The sequence below is a fragment of the Coenobita brevimanus genome, chromosome 102, assembly GCF_032717465.1.
Source record: "Coenobita brevimanus isolate Jiangsu-jjx chromosome 102, ASM3271746v2, whole genome shotgun sequence".
Classification (NCBI taxonomy): Eukaryota; Metazoa; Arthropoda; class Malacostraca; order Decapoda; family Coenobitidae; genus Coenobita; species Coenobita brevimanus.
The window spans coordinates 41,691,380-41,707,709 of NC_137055.1; the positions used below are offsets into that span (position 1 = coordinate 41,691,380).

Genomic DNA, 16,330 nt, shown 5'->3' on the forward strand with positions numbered 1-16,330 from the left:
CGTATGGTTGGGCGGCAGGGCGGCTGGCTCGGCGAAGAGATTTCGTTTCTGGGCCAGAACTCAAAAAGTACTTACTATAGAATCACTAAATTTCACATAGTTATGTGTCTTATAGTGAATTGGTGCCTTTTGACAGGTAGAATACTGTGTCTTTAGTCCTTTTTTTTTAATATTAAAAAAGTAAAAAAATAATAATAATAATAATTTTCAGAGATTTCAATGTGACCTGCGCAAAGAATCTGAAGGGCCCAGGTTATACTCTCCACCTAACAAGTCAGAGGAGGGTGTTGTTGCTGAGTTTTAATGTCCGTGTTATACAGGGGGGGGGGTTTGAGGGCAGTTATGCGCTTGGTTAGGTGTGCTGGGAGGTGGGGGGGTATGTGCTTGGTCAGATAGAGGGTTGCTACAGCCCAGCGTTGCCTATGTTATTTTAATTTTGCTGTAGTTTAAATGCGTACTGAATAATGAAGTAATAGATTATGTAGTAACTTTATGTAAAAACATCTTCAATTATCTTCCAATTTTTCTCCCCATTTATCTCTCAATTATCACCCCATTCATCGCTCAAATTATCGCCCCATTTATCATCCCATTCATCACCCCATCTTTCACTCCATTCATCACCCGGGGAGTTATCCCTGAAGTACCACTCCATTTATCACCCCATTCATCGCTCCAAGTTGGCCCAGTTTTTCGCCCCATTTATCACCCCAATTATCCCTCAGTTATCACCCCATTCATCATCCCATTTATCACCCCATTCATCATCACCCCTTTTCACTCCATTACCTCATGTATCACTTCATTCATCACCCACTGATCGTCCACTGATCACTCCATTCATCACCCCATTTATCACCCCATTCATCACCCCATTCATCACCCCAATTATCACCCAATTCACCACCCCATCCATCACCCACTCATCACCCCAATCATTGCCCCATTCATCGCCCCATTTATAACCCCATTCACCGTCCTATTTATCACCCCATTCACCGACCCATCCATCACCCACTCATCATCCCATTTATCATCCCACTCATCACCCCAATCATTGCCCCATTCACCACCCCATTTATAATCCCATTCATCACCCCATTTATCACCAAATTCACCACCACCCCATCCATCACCCAATTCACCACCTCATCCATCACCCACTCATCACCCATTTCCCCCCATTTATCACTCCATTTATGACCTCATTTATCGCCCCCCAGACAGAGCTACGTAAGCGTGTGTGTCGGCGCCGGACCCAACTGCTGAGTGGTCTGAGGAACGGGCTGCCTCAGGGCTTTTCCGTCAGCACCTTCAGCGAGATACGGGAGGAGAGGGAGCTGTCTGAGGCGCAGGTGAGGATACGGTGAGGATAGAGGGAAAAGAGGATAGCGTGAGGATACTGGCGGTGAGTGAGGACAGGGATGAGACTAGTGGGAGGTGAGGATAGAGTGAGGGAAGGGATGTATGAGTGAGGTTAGAGATAAGTGAGTGATGAGTGAGGACAGAGACTGAGGATGGTTGAGGTACGGAAGGACTGGGGTGAGGATAGTGGGAGTGAGGATAGAGAGAGGATAGTGGAAGTGAGAATAGAGTGAGGGCAGTAGGAGACGAAGATAGTGAGGATAGTGGGAGGTGAGTGACGATAGTCGGAGGTGAGTGGGGACTGAATAAGGATAGTGGAGGTGAGGATAGGGTGGCGGGGGCATGGGGGTAAGGATATGAGGTGAGGGTAAGGGGCAGAGGATAGGGAATGAGGATAGGTGAGGCAGATGAGGATAGAGAGGTGAGGCAAGTAAGAAGAGGCAATAGGGACAGGTGATATGAGGCAGTGATAAAGTTGTAGAATGTTTCCCTACTGAAAAAAAAAATGAATAAAATAAATAAAAGAAAGAGAAAAGAGGGAAAAACAGACTTAAGACTCAGAATCTCTAAAGAAAAGTCCATTCTTAAGACAGTTGAACAAAATGGAAGCCAAATTCAAGATCCCTTAATTTCGAGATGCCTATACACACTTAGAAGGGGAGTCCATTGGAAGTGTTCTGGGACTAATAAATCTGTCTTTTTTTCCTAAGACTTTCTTTTTTTCTTCTTGCTTTGAGAGTTATACTTTTTAGTGTTTGTTATGTGGCTAAGAAATCTGCCTGTTTGGGTGCTGACAGTTTTGTCTTTGTTACAGGACGCATAATTTACTATTTTCTTTGTCCTGGAACCCATAAATTTGGCTTCACCTTGCACTGATATAATAAAATTGCTCTTCTTCTTTCCTTCGGACGGAAATGACGGTTATTGTTCTTTCTAGAAAATGTGATAAGCTTCTCTTCTTCCACTCTTGGACTGGCGTGTGAAAAATATGTCGTTTTAGGACAGACGTAATAGATATGCGAGTATCTTCTCTCTAGATAGACGTGAAAAATGTCTTCTCTTTGGATGGACGTAATAATTTAGTCATCTCCATTCTGTGCGGGACTAAAACATCTGGTTCTTCCCACTGCACACAGGCGTGGGATACCAACGACCCGTCCTACTCTTCGATGGGTCCCCTTCTTCAGCGCAACGCCTCCTACAGCAGCAATCCCGTCCTGGCCAGCGAGAGGCTCCGTCGAAGGGACACTCTCAGCTCCCCTGGTAGTCGCTCCTTAGTCTCCCCTACCAGCGAGGTGTACCCGAGGAGCTCTAGCATGTCCACGTACAGCTTCAGGAGGACACGAGTCTCCACGAAGCGACAGGAGGAAGTGAACAAGGTCCCTTCATCGACGTACAGGCAGCTAAGAACGACAGCGTTGATCGAGTTCCCCGAAAGAAAACTGTCTGATATGGCATCGTCCCGGAGTTTCACCTTCGGGAATGGCGTGAGGGCCATGCCAAAGTCACGGTCGGAGGTGTGGGAAGCTCCGACGCAGATCAAGACACCACACGCGACCAGCACCACGGCCGCAACTGTCTTAGGCAACGGCGTGGACGACATAGCAAAGTCATCACCATCGGGAATCTGGAGTTCATCACAGTCATCACAACCACCACAGACAATCACCACACTGACAAATCCAGAGACCCACTTTCTCACCAAGGACGGCCCCAACTCAAACAGCCCCCCTCCAAGACCTTGCACTCGCAGCTGTGTGGCCATGAGTCTCCTGCCCTCGGTGCCACAGGTCAAGATGGGGTCAGGCAAGGTCAAGGGTCGCAGCAACAGTCTCCCCAACATGTCGAAGGGGGTACCGGAGGGGAAGTTCGCCAGGAGTGCCTTGTTCCAGTTGTTCCAGGGAAGGATACTCCAGAAGGCTGTGAAGGACGCGACAAGCAATTCCTCCGTCTGTCAGGAGTGTACGGCTGAAACGACTTACTAGATTGCGTCTTATGAGATGGGTAAGAGAGGGTGTTTATCAGAAAAGTTCAGTGGGAGAGTGCGTTATGAGGAGAGTTCAGTAGGGAGTGCGTTATGAGGAGAGTTGAGTGGGACAGCGTGTTACAGGAAGAGTTCAGAAAGAGTGCGTTATGAGGAGAGGTGTGTAGGAGAACGTGTTATGGGGAGAGTTCAGGAGTTTGTGTTATGGGGAGAGTTCAGTAGGGGAGTCTTATACTGTACTGAATAGTGAGTTCTGTGGAAGGGTCGGTGGCAGAGTGCATTATGCAGTTTCAGCAGCAGAGTCTGTGTTAAGGAGAGTGTGTTGTAAAGGAAGTTCATTAAAAGAGTCTTATGTTGCTTAACGTGTTTGTAGAGAGATGGACAGGAGAGTGTGTTTATAAGATATCAGTAGGAGAATATTATGTTCAGGAGAGTTTATCAGAAGAGTTTTACGATGACTCCTGTGTTCTATGGAGAGATGGGTAGAATAGTGAACTTATGAGAATATTTCAGTGGGAGAGTTTGTGTTGAGGAAAGTACAATTTAAGGAGATTTTATTACCAAAGTGTTTTAAGGAGAGTTAACCAGGAGAGTCTTATGCTGCATAGTATCTTGCTAAGAGTCTGGTAGGAAAGTGTGTTTATATTTCAGAAGAAGAGTTTCTGTTCACGAGTGTGTTGTTAAGGGGACGGCAAATGGAGTGTTTGTATTCAGGAATGTATTTTTTATGGAGAGTTCATTAGGGTAAGTGTCAAAAGGAGAGTCAACTTAAACCCTGTAATCCGATGGCGTATTTCAAGCTATATTCTTGCCACGACCTGACTATTTTCTTAAATTTTCATGGAGAGTTTAGTGGAATAAGAAGAGTTCGTTGTATCTTCAGTCACATGATCCGTATTTTACTTTATTCTTGCTATTCTCTGGCGACTTTATTCAGTTCAGAGGAGAGTTTTGGGGGCTGGGTGAGTTTAATGTAGCCTAGTCTCTTTTAACCTCATCAATATGGAGAGTTACTTTATTGATTTAGTTTTGCTGAATAAAATCGTCTGCATGAAGCAAGAATAAGGTGAAATAATGTCATCGGATTTTTGTTGCCGTGGTGGTCGCCCCAGATTCATGTGTACGCAAACCCAGTGGACTGAAGGCTGAATTTCCTCTTATTTTCCAATGTCCATCTGCCTTTAGGGGAATAGGGAGTTGGGGGACGTAAGCTGGCAGTGAATCCGTCTGGCTCTATCAGTGCCACCACGTGAAGGCCTCTCTCTCCATCACCACGTCATCGGAACAAAGGGGTTGAATATTATACCCATCACTATAAAAGAACTATGGAAAAAAAACTACGGGAAACTGAATATAAATGATGTAAGTATGAACATATATATAATCGCCTCTGATACAGAAATAACATATATATAAATGATATAATTATAAACGAATACAGAACTGACAACAGAAATAATACAGAAGTGATTATAGACGTGATAAAACCGACGCTACTATGGAAGCTACATATAATCGATGCAGTTATAGACGAATTTAGAACTACTATAGAAATTAAAACTGAGGTGATTATAGACGAATATATAACTGACTTAGAGAAAAATATATGTGATGATATTACAGACGAACATTTAATTGAATAAAATTGATGTGATTATAGACGAACGTATGACCGACTATTACAGAAACCAATTATAACTTAGGTAATTATAGAAGGATATATATATAACTGTAGAACATAATTAGTGTAATGATAAACGAATATAAGTGAGTCTCGAAGCTGTGTGTGATAACTGATGTAATTATTTTGCACTTTTTTGTACAATAACTAAGTGGTAAGATGTGGGATTGGGCATAATTATAAGGACAGGCGTTTTATGAAGTGTTTTGTATAGTTTACCCCTTAAGACCCATGACGCATATTTCATTCATTGTTTTCTTCCCCCCCCCCTTCTCTCTCTCTCTCTCTCTCTCTCTCTCTCTCTCTCTCTCTCTCCATTTATTCTTGCTATCACCAGACGATTTTATTCAGTTCAAGGGGAGGCTTTCCTTGTAGCCGCTGTTGTCGCTGTGATACCAGGCTCATCTGAACGTGAACCCGGGACATCAATCCCGGAGTCCACCATCCTCCTTTTGGCAGAGGGGGTTTGGGGGGGGGGGAGACTGAGGCACTGCTGGGCAATCGAGCAGGTCCTCCGCTCTTGAGTTTTAATGCCATCGCGCTAAGGCTTCCCTCCCCAGTGTCCCTCATCTAGTTCCTGGCCTTTGGTTCCTTCTTCCTTGCATTAAAAAAAAAGAAAAGAAAAAAGACGTTAATGGAGTGTATTGCTGATCACCGGGAGAGGGACGCCTTCGTGTGGTGGCGCTGATATAAATGGGTGGCTCAACTACCCGACTTTACCCCCAACTACTTCCCCATCCCTCGAAAGGCAGATGTTTACCGGCAGGAGAAGAGCAACTTAAGCCTGCAAGACACTAGGTTCACGTTGCAAATAAGCCTGTGGTAAGAACAACAACAAGACTGAAATATATAATGCGTCATGCTACTTAAAGGGTTAAATTATATTGTTAACCTGATGTGATACCTGATGTGTGGGAGATTATTATTATTATTATTATTATAATTATTATTATTATTGTTATCATAGTCTTAATTATTAATACTCATACTGTACAGCACCAGTTTTCACTTATTATTGTTTTTGTTCTTGCTGATGTTTCAAAAAGATGTATTATTTTACGGATACTACTGTTGGTGTGGCTATTGTTATAATTATTGATATTATAACAACGGCCGTTATACACTTAGCCCTTGTATCATTTCTCACATTACTAATAGTCAGCACTACACTGCGTAACAGCGAATTATAGTCTTAGCCTAACCGATATTACGAAAGCAGCAAAGGAATGGAGTGACAGACATACCGTGCTGCATAAGGGGGAGTAAACTAAACATATATATATATATATATATATATATATATATATATATATATATATATATATATATATATATATATATATATATATATATATATATATATATATATATATATATATATATATATCAGTCTGTTCTGTATGTATTTCTGCTGTCAAATAACCGACTGTTTCTCTTTGTGTATAATAAATATTTATTTATCTATATATCTGCCGACCTGCACTTTTGTATAAAGCATCACTACACTTCAAATGCAATATATGCATTATAATTTGAACATAACCCCGCATAAAAATATTTAAACGCTCACTCCATCCCTTTGCCATGCCATCATGCATATAGGAAATTTATAGAGAAATGTGATGCAGTTTATAAGGTAGACTACAGGTATATATATTTCCCATAAGGTAGGTGTAAAACTAAGATAATCATTAAGAATAATTCCTGTCCACAGGCGTTAGGATAATCAGAGAATTATGTAAGTGAACCATATCTGTCATAAGAGATGTATAACTGAACTAATCACTGTATATTGCCAGTCGATAACTGCGATAATCATTAAGAGAATTATACCTATATACAGCTGTATAATTATGGGGGGAAAGTTAGCCAGGAAAGTCTATATCGAATTATATTTTATGATACAAATAACTATATAATAGAGTCATTATATCAAGGTACCTGTCTGTGTGTGTGTACAGAAAACTTTACTGAAATAACAGAATTGATATTGTGAAAGTATATTGAAATTATAGGCAGAATTATATATTAATTATTATACACCTCGTCCATACAGTGTTAAAACATTCCTTGTATGTATAATCTTAATTTTTCTGTCTGTTTGTCACTATACTTGTATGTCACTGTGTGTGTGTTTTTTTTAGGATTCTAAATGAACTAAGAATGATAATTTTTTTTTTGTGTGTGTGTGTGTTTGCTGTGTTTATGCGCGGATGTTTAAATGATGCTTGTGTGTGTGTGTGTGTGTGTGTGTGTGTGTGTGTGTGTGTGTGTGTGTGTGTGTGTGTGTGTGTGTGTGTGTGTGTGTGTGTGTGTGTGTGTGTGTGTGAACTGTTTCTTGTCGACCCAGATCTCTCATTCTTCCTCCGAGGAGAAGGTCATGTCCTGCAGCGGAACCTATGGAGTGACATACATACATACATACATACATGCATACATACATGCATACATACATACGTACACATCCTGAAACGAAAGTTATTGAATGACTTTTTTGTTAATTTAGGAACGGAAAAATAATAGCAGAATCTCAGCCCTGGGTTCTTTCTTTTACCCATACGTATACTGTATACATAGGCTACATACATACATACATACTCATACCGTTACTGCATATTTAATTTTCCTTATCCCTCATTTATTTTCATTTCGTATAGTTCAAGAAACAGTGTTGATAATTGTATATCTTTAATTTATTGTTATAATTTAATGCCATACTGAATTGTTTGTTGCGAAAACAGAACGGTTTAGGCTCGACTTGGACCCTCTTATTTTATGCAGCACACACACACACACACACACACACACACACACACACACACACACACACACACACACACACACACACACACACACACACACACACACACACCATTTAGTCCCTTACGTCAGCTTCTGATGCTTACTTTCGGAATAAAAAGTATAAATACCACCCACAAGCGCACGTCGCATATATCGCACTAACACGCACCGTCAATACTGAATCAAATAGGTCTTGGTGATCACATAGAAGCGTTGCACCTCACACACCCTGTACATACCAGCTAATTTCACCGCACATGCCAGGTAAAGAAGACGTGGCAGAATTAACTTACGAACAACCTAGGAGAATTATATCTAACTGGATGCAATTATAAAACACACCTTTACGTGGCTTATTCACTGGCTTTTGTAGGCAGCTTGTATTTAGGTAATCAGTATGGAGTAGGAAACGCTAAGGACAAATAGTGAGCTGCCCTCCATCTTTTCTCATTATTATTTATTCATTACTTATTTACTTTTCCATTTATTTTTTTGAGGCGCTGGGTGTTTGGGAATGCGATAAACGTTTGCAAATATTTTTTTCTTTTCTTGTTTCTTTTTTTCTTTTTCTTTTTTTTTTTCTTTAGAGAGAGAGAAGGTGGATGTTTGTGAATACTGGAAGTGTTTGTAAATTTCTATATATAACAACAACGCCACTGGCTATAATAGACGAACTTATGTACACTGCAGTCACCCATATCCTTTTTTGCTCTAGCCTGGCCCAAAACTGCCATCTCTCCATCTTGAACTCCGAGTTGTCACAAGAGATTAACACGAAATTATGATGCTAGTCACGAAGAAGTGCTATGGAAAGGACGTGGAGGCACTGTATTTTCTCATTTTGTCACTGGGCTACGTTAAACAAGCTGCAAATGAACACGAATCTGGGCAAGGTTAAAGTTAAAAGGAAAATACAGAAGTCCATTCGCTTCTCTCGCCTCACATAGGTGGAGTTATTGATGCATGAATGAGAGAGAGAGAGAGAGAGAGAGAGAGGTGCACAGGACTACTATTACCCACAGACGAATGATAGTACACACCTCTGTCTACTGCGCCATATTCGAACATTTACGACTACATCTGTGAAAGAAAAGCAGAAGCGAACAGACTTTTGTAGCTGACTGTACTGTGTTAAGGCTGAGAGCACACGATTTGGCATAACTGAGTGAAATCCCAAGAGACACGTATGAGTCGGTAACCACCAATTTCAACCCAGTCCTTATTTTTCTCCTTGCTACTTCCAGACGATTTTATTCAGCAAGGAGGAGGATCTAAACTGGAGGGGTTGGATATGGCCTTCATAAACCCCTCCGGCACGAGAGGTTCTTCCAGTGATAAGTCAAATCGTCTACTGGAATCAAAAGTTATCCAAAAAGTAAGTCATTCGGTTTCTAGGGATTAACACTATCAAAGTTTTTATACAACCACACTTCTCAAACAACCACCATCCTATCCACCAAAATTTCGTACCATTCACTACTTTAACCATTATTTACAGTTACCAACATTTTTTTTCCCCCAACAACCACTATTAAACTACCACTATCCAGCTACAAACATTCCATAACCACTATCTTCAACAACCACCATCCCATCTACCAACATTAAGGCAGACAATCAACTTTTCTGAGTCTTAATCTTCCCATTGAAAAAGACCCGCGATGGTACTATAGGTAAACCCGCACGTTAATTACAGGTGTTTCTTATTACCTTTAATCTGTTCAGAACGACTTTTTTTGGCCTCTTCCAGACGATTTTACTCAGCTTAGGAGGGCGTCTTAGAGCTGATGGAGGGCTACTGAAGGCGATATCTAACCCCTCCAGTTCAAAGCCTGTCCTACGCTGAATGAAATCGTCTTTTGATAATAAAATACATAAATTCGTCCCTGTTCTTGCTACTGTTGTTGTGGCCTTGGACTCATCTGATCGTGGACCCGATGGACGGCAGGAAATCGGCCACTTCAACCGGGTGCTCTCAGATATATATATATTTTTTTCTGACTGATATTATTTTGAAGGTTTGTCTGTGTTGTAAGGTGTATGAGGTGAGTGTGTTGTGATGTGTGGGTGTGCATTACAGTGAGGATAAAGCGGAATCTTTGTCTTTGTAGTGAAGGGGTTAATTGTGAGAAATACAGTGATGATGATGATGATGATGATGTTGTGGGAGATAGGATTGTCTTGCTGAGGGTGATGACAGTCGTGAGAAATAGGGTTAGGACATTAATGATAATAATAATGATGACGATAGATTTTTTTATATTTTAGATTTTAAGATATTTAGCATATCACTCTAGGACGGTAAGACACGCTTGGAGATTCACAAGTGTTGGGGAAACCGTAGCGCTTCGAACCAAGTGACTGAATCTTTTGGAGCTTCGGATATGGGGTAGCATTCTAAGTGGCTTTTGGAGATTTCGTAACACCTCTTTCTTTGCCATTAATTCTGCTTATTTCTCAGTATCATCTTGTATGTTATTGGTGCACAGTATGTTGATAACACAAAGTACGGTAAATAATATAGAAGTGAACGCCGAGGTACAATATGTAATCTCCGAAACACCTCTTCCTTAGCGATTTATTCTGCTCGTTTCTCAGTATCATCTTGTATGTTATTGGTGCAATGTATGACGACATTTAAACGAAGTAAATAATATAGAATAGAACGTTACGGTATAATATGTAAAATAAATCGCTAAGGACGAGGCGCTACGAAGCTTCCTGTGCCACCTAGAATGCGTCCCTTGGAGGGATTTAATTATATTTCTTCTTACCTCGTGTCTTTTTTTTTTTTTTGTGCCAACTTAATCTTTTCGCTGCTGTCGATGGGGTTTGCGATTTTCTTCAGGCTAACACCAAATGATTTAATTAGTACCAAAGAGGAAACAGAGCACTCTCAAATTAATAAATACAGAAGTACCAGAGATGCGTGTGAAAATCCTTAGGCGCGACTGACAGGCAGGGCTGCTCCTAGAAATGCTCCCACTTCTAAAAAATACCTCGACTGTCCCGTTCGCTGTAGGTACGCTTTATTTGCCTGAGAAAAATCGTAGCAATGAAAGGGTTAAGTTAGGTAGGGGGTGTAGGGGTACTGACTAAGGAAGATGTTTGAAGTTTGTGATCTTCGTACAGTTGCCGACATTACAGTATAATCGTTCCAGTTTCTACATGAATCATTATGAAACGTTTTTGTGATATTCTGAACAAGTATGATGGTCCCCGATGCTCAAAATCACTGAGTTTGGAAAGTCATTGTTCACTGTCTCGTTATGTATCGTAATGAAGTGAATCAGTAGGTCCGAACAGCAAGTTTGTGGACGGGGGTGTAACTATGTCTAAAGTTGAATCACGGAACACATTTTCATCAGTATATATGTACCTGACTCCAAGCATAAACTGATTGGGGTGTTAAAGTCAATGCAGAGTCGACACACTGCAACACCACACATGGCTGCAATTAACACCGCCATACAACTTATTGGCACACTGACGCTGCCACACCTTGCACTACAACTCACACTGCTACATTTCACACTGCAGACTTTCACACTGTAACACCTCACAGTACAACTCAGAATATTACAACTCATACTGCCACATTTTACACTGTAGCTCTTTAAACTGCTACACTTTACATCACCACACCTCACACAGCTGCATTTCACACAGTCACACCACAGTGGTTCACCTTACACCGCTCTACAACTCACACTGCTGCAACTCACACTACCACACCTCACACTGTTAAACCTGACAATGCCACGTTTTACCACACCTCATACTGCTACATCTCACAATGTCATGCCTCGCACTGCTAGGCTACACCTGACAGAGCCACACTTCACACTGCCACACCTTACACTACCACACCTCATACTGCTACACCTCACAGTTCCACACCCCACACTGAAGACCATACACTGACGCTGCGCAAAATCGTCTAGGGGTGGCCTGAATGAAACAGAAAGACGTAATGGAACTGAAGGGGTTAATGAAGACTTTTGGAACTGAAGGGGTTAGATACAACCTTCATTAACTCCCTCACAAATAAATGCTTCTTCAAAGTTCATTAAAATCGTCTAGAACCAGCAAGAATAACTAGAAAAACCGTCCTTAGAATCCTGGTAGTTGAAACGCCAGGCTCATCTCCATGTGAACCCAGTGGACTGCAGGCTGAAGCTATCCCACTCCTGCAGGCCGCCATTCTCCATTCAGGGGGGTAGGGAGGAAGTTAAGGGACGTTTGTGTAACTGGTCAGCTCCACCGCCCAGCTGTATCAGTGCCACCACGGGAAGGCGCCACACCCCAGCACCACATACTCGGAATGAAGGGTTTTAATAGCTTCATCCCTGTCTACTGCAAAATGGGTCAAGAGATGAAGACCTGGGGTTTCAGAACGGAGGAGGGAAAATTCATTTCCCTCCAAATCTCTTTCTCTGTATCAATGAATTTACACACACACACACACACACACACACACACACACACACACACACACACACACACACACACACACACACACACACCATAAAACAAGAAAAGAAAAATCATCTGCATTTAGAATTTGGTGATGACTACTGACACTTTGAGTTATTCTTCAACACCAGTACATTGCTATAATGCATGTGTTTCCAGGTGATTAATATAAACTGGTGATATTTTTACACGAAAGTACTGACAGTGAGAAGATTTTGGGAAACTGAGAAGCTTTTGAAGTCTTGTTTTGACTAATTAAAAAAAAACGGAGGGATATTTCTCCACAATCTTAAGCTCAATGCGAAACTTGATCATGTAGGTGAGGATGAATTAATGACAATACGCTGGAACTGATTAATCTTTATTTTTTTTTCGATTCTGGCTTTGACTAATAAAACTTCAGAGATATTTTTGCACACCCAAATTGCCAGTGTATGTGATTCCTGAAGTTATGCCTGAATTAAAGACAATCTCATAGCCAAGTGATAAAACTGGTCTGGAACTGGAGTGCGTCTATTCCTTTGCCCAATATATTTTTTCAGATTCTCTTTGACACCCGTGAACCTAAAATGAAGTAGGATGATTATTTTCTCTTTATTTTTATTACTTGCTGTATACAGTAGATAGATAGGGAATTATATCTTTTTCTATACATGTAATAATATGACTGATAATACAACTAGGATAGGTATTAAATCATTCTACTTATTTTTTACTACTTGCCTCGTTATATCTTTAGAGGAGTGACTGACTAAACGAATTAATCTACTGAATCTATGGATGTATAGTGAATGTATTTTGCATTTAGGCTGTATAATGTAAATAAATGGGGGACTGATTATAGAAATTTATATAATGTGTATTCCATTAAGGCTATATAATGTAATTGTTATAAATACCCGAGGGATAGAGTATAGGTCTTTGAATACTGATTATGTGGCTCTGTTACTGTAAGGCTCTATAATGTACTTCATCTTAAACTGTGGAGAATGTGGGGAGTGAGTGACTGCGATCGTGTGTGTGTGTGTGTGTGTGTGTGTGTGTGTGTGTGTGTGTGTGTGTGTGAAGTGGAGGAGGGGAAGGGAAGGGGAAGACCGAGGATGAGACGGAGGGATAAGATGGAGAGGTGTATGAGCAAGGGTGTGGTCATCGAACGGAAGGGGTTGGTGAAGGCTACGTTTCCTCCTTCCCGAATCGCCTCTTCAAAGCTGAGGAAAATCGTCTGGAGGGAACATGAATAGAATATAAAAGACGTCCTCGTACTGAAAGGCTAAATATAGTGTAAAGGATGTTGTGCTTTCATAAATTAATTGATAAAAGGCGAGGGTCAAAAATATAATTATCTAAGGTACCTTTTTCCTGTTCTTCTCCCTCCCTCCTATACTTTCCCACCCTTTTCTTCCAGTTTTCTCTCTCCTGCCTACTCTTTCCCACTCCTCTCTTCCATTCTCCTCTCTTTTTTCCTACTCTTTACACCTCTTCTCTTCCATTCTTCTCTCCCTTTCCTACTCTTTCACACTTTCTTTCTCTTCTCCTCTTCCTGCTCTTTACCCCTCTTTCCACCCCCTCCCTTCCTCCTATTCTTCTAAGTGATATTAAACTCGATGTAATAATGTGATCATTAGATTATATTTTTCACTGATAAATCTTCACAGTTAATAACCACTGAAAATATTAGCCCCTTCAGCTCAACTATTATTATTATTATTATTAATATTATTATTATTATTATTATTTCTTTTTTTTATGCAGGAACATCAGTATCGGCTCTGTCCGTTTGTCTCTCACTGATGATTTTTGGTTGGCGTGTTTCACTCCCGTAGACTTCAGTGACTTCAGCGAATCCTCACCACACCACCCTCTCACATCATACCACACAACACACCACACCATCCTCTCACATCATAACATCCTCTCATACCACATACCCCACACCACACCACACACCACCTTCTCATATCATACCACACACCCCACCACACCACCCTCTCACACCATACCGCATAGCATCACACCACCCTCTCACAGCATACCACATAACACACCGTACCACCCTCTCGTATTACACCACACAACACTCCACACCACCCTCTCACACCACACCACCCTCTCACACTACACCACCTTCCCACACCTCACCACCCTCTCACACCAAACCCACACACCACGCTACACCGAGGGCATTAACTGAGAAGCCCTGAAGCTCCCTCATCTGGTACTTTTCCACTTGTTACTATATTCTTGCCACCTCGAGACGATTTCCTTCAGCAACAAAAATCACCTCTAGCTGTGAAGGGGTTGATGAGAGCTGTATCTAACCCCTCCAGTTCGAAAACCACTCCTAAGCTGAATAAAATCGTCGGGAGTGTGCAAGAATAAAACAAATTGCATCATCGCGGAGAAGGGCTCATAATGAGTGTACAGTATTCGCTCCTAAATAATCCGGATTTTTATTTTATCGCTTTTAGCCATTATTATTCCCACTAAATTTTCAAAGATTAATATTCGACAGTAATATAACGTAATGATTTTCACTGCTAAAGATCGCCTAGGTTGGTACTTAATGACGATATTTACTTAATGGATTGCACTGTGTAATACTCGTAGCTTAATTAATACTCAACAAGAATATTACCTTTCCCTGCAAAATACTCACACGCGAAATCAATTAATGATATTTATTTGAATGTCATTTTTTCTTATTAACAGCACATATATTATTATGGATTATCACTAATGGCTAATATCATACCCATAAAACTGACTAAAGTACTTCCAATTATCCATACACTCATAGCCATCATTAAGGGTCGTATTCAATGTATCATATTTCGTAACACCTCTTCCTCAGCGATTTCTTCTGTACATTACACCTCAGCATCGTCTCCTATATTACTCATGCAATGGCGATATCAACTCGATATTAATGTCATACAAGTATGCTAAATGTTCAGGTGCAACAAGGAAAATAAACACTTGAAATAAATCGCCAAGGAAGAGGTGTTAAGAAGGCTCCTATGGCAACTGGAGACGGACCTCTATGTTAAGTAGAAGGGCACAAATCCCACTACCTATCCTTGTCTTATTCCTGACCATTTCTTAGATAGAATTAATTCTCAAAAATATAGGACGAGGGAAAGAGACAGAGGGATGAAGTGTGATTAGGGTAAGAGAAGTGTGACTAGGCTGAGAAAAGTGTGACTAGGCTGAGAGAAGTGTGACTAGGTTGAGAGAAGTGAGACTAGACTGAGTGAAGTGTGACTAGGCTGAGAGAAGTGTGACTAGGCTGAGAGAAGTGTGGCTTCGGGCTGAAAGAAGTGTGACTAGACTAAGAGACGTGTTACTAGGCTGAGAGAGAGATATATATATGTGACTAGGCTAAGAGATAACATGTAGCCCCTTTTGTACGGCTATATTTATTTTTGTCAGTCGATGTCGTGTAGTCTAAGCACATGTAACGTTGCTCATGGGAATATATCATACCCAGCCTAGAGAGTGTATTTTTTCTCCAACCATCCTCTTAGTACTTTGAAGACGTGGCTTTTTCTCTTACTTTAATCCTGCCGTTTATATATATGGTGATAATTCATACTCTGTCGCACTTTCTCCTTCCTTGCTTTCGCGACCATAGCATACCCCATTCTTAATTGGGAAGATGATGATGATGATGATGATGATGATGATGATATTACAACACTAGCAATCAGGGGCAGGTGGAGAGACACCTTATTTACACGAGTAACCTGGCAGGATTTAAATTACTGCCTAATCAATGAAGACTCAATTAATCCCTTACCAGACCCGGATGTGCTGTGCTCTGAGTAAAAAGTTTAGAGGGAGGGACTTACTGCATGTGGTAAATGGTGATGAAATAGACGGAACCCAATGACCTCCTCTTCCTTTGCCCTCTTGTGACGATTTCATTTAGCATAGTAAAGACTTCTCGAATGGCAGGTGCTACATAAAACCTTAGCAAACCTCTTCAGTATGAGATCTTTTCTAGGTTGCGTGAAACCGTCTGG

General features: G+C 41.0%; 1 protein-coding gene across 1 annotated transcript in view; it reads left to right on the forward strand.

The window, feature by feature from the left end:
• The window catches only part of LOC145415473 (uncharacterized), an 81,788-nt gene extending 78,438 nt beyond the window's left edge, over positions 1-3,350 (forward strand). Inside the window, exons 7-8 of the mRNA XM_080284748.1 lie at positions 1,224-1,355; positions 2,502-3,350. Of these exons, the coding sequence (XP_080140874.1) occupies positions 1,224-1,355; positions 2,502-3,350 (981 nt within the window). The remainder of the gene's footprint in view (positions 1-1,223; positions 1,356-2,501) is intronic.
• The last annotated feature ends 12,980 nt before the right edge of the window (positions 3,351-16,330 follow it).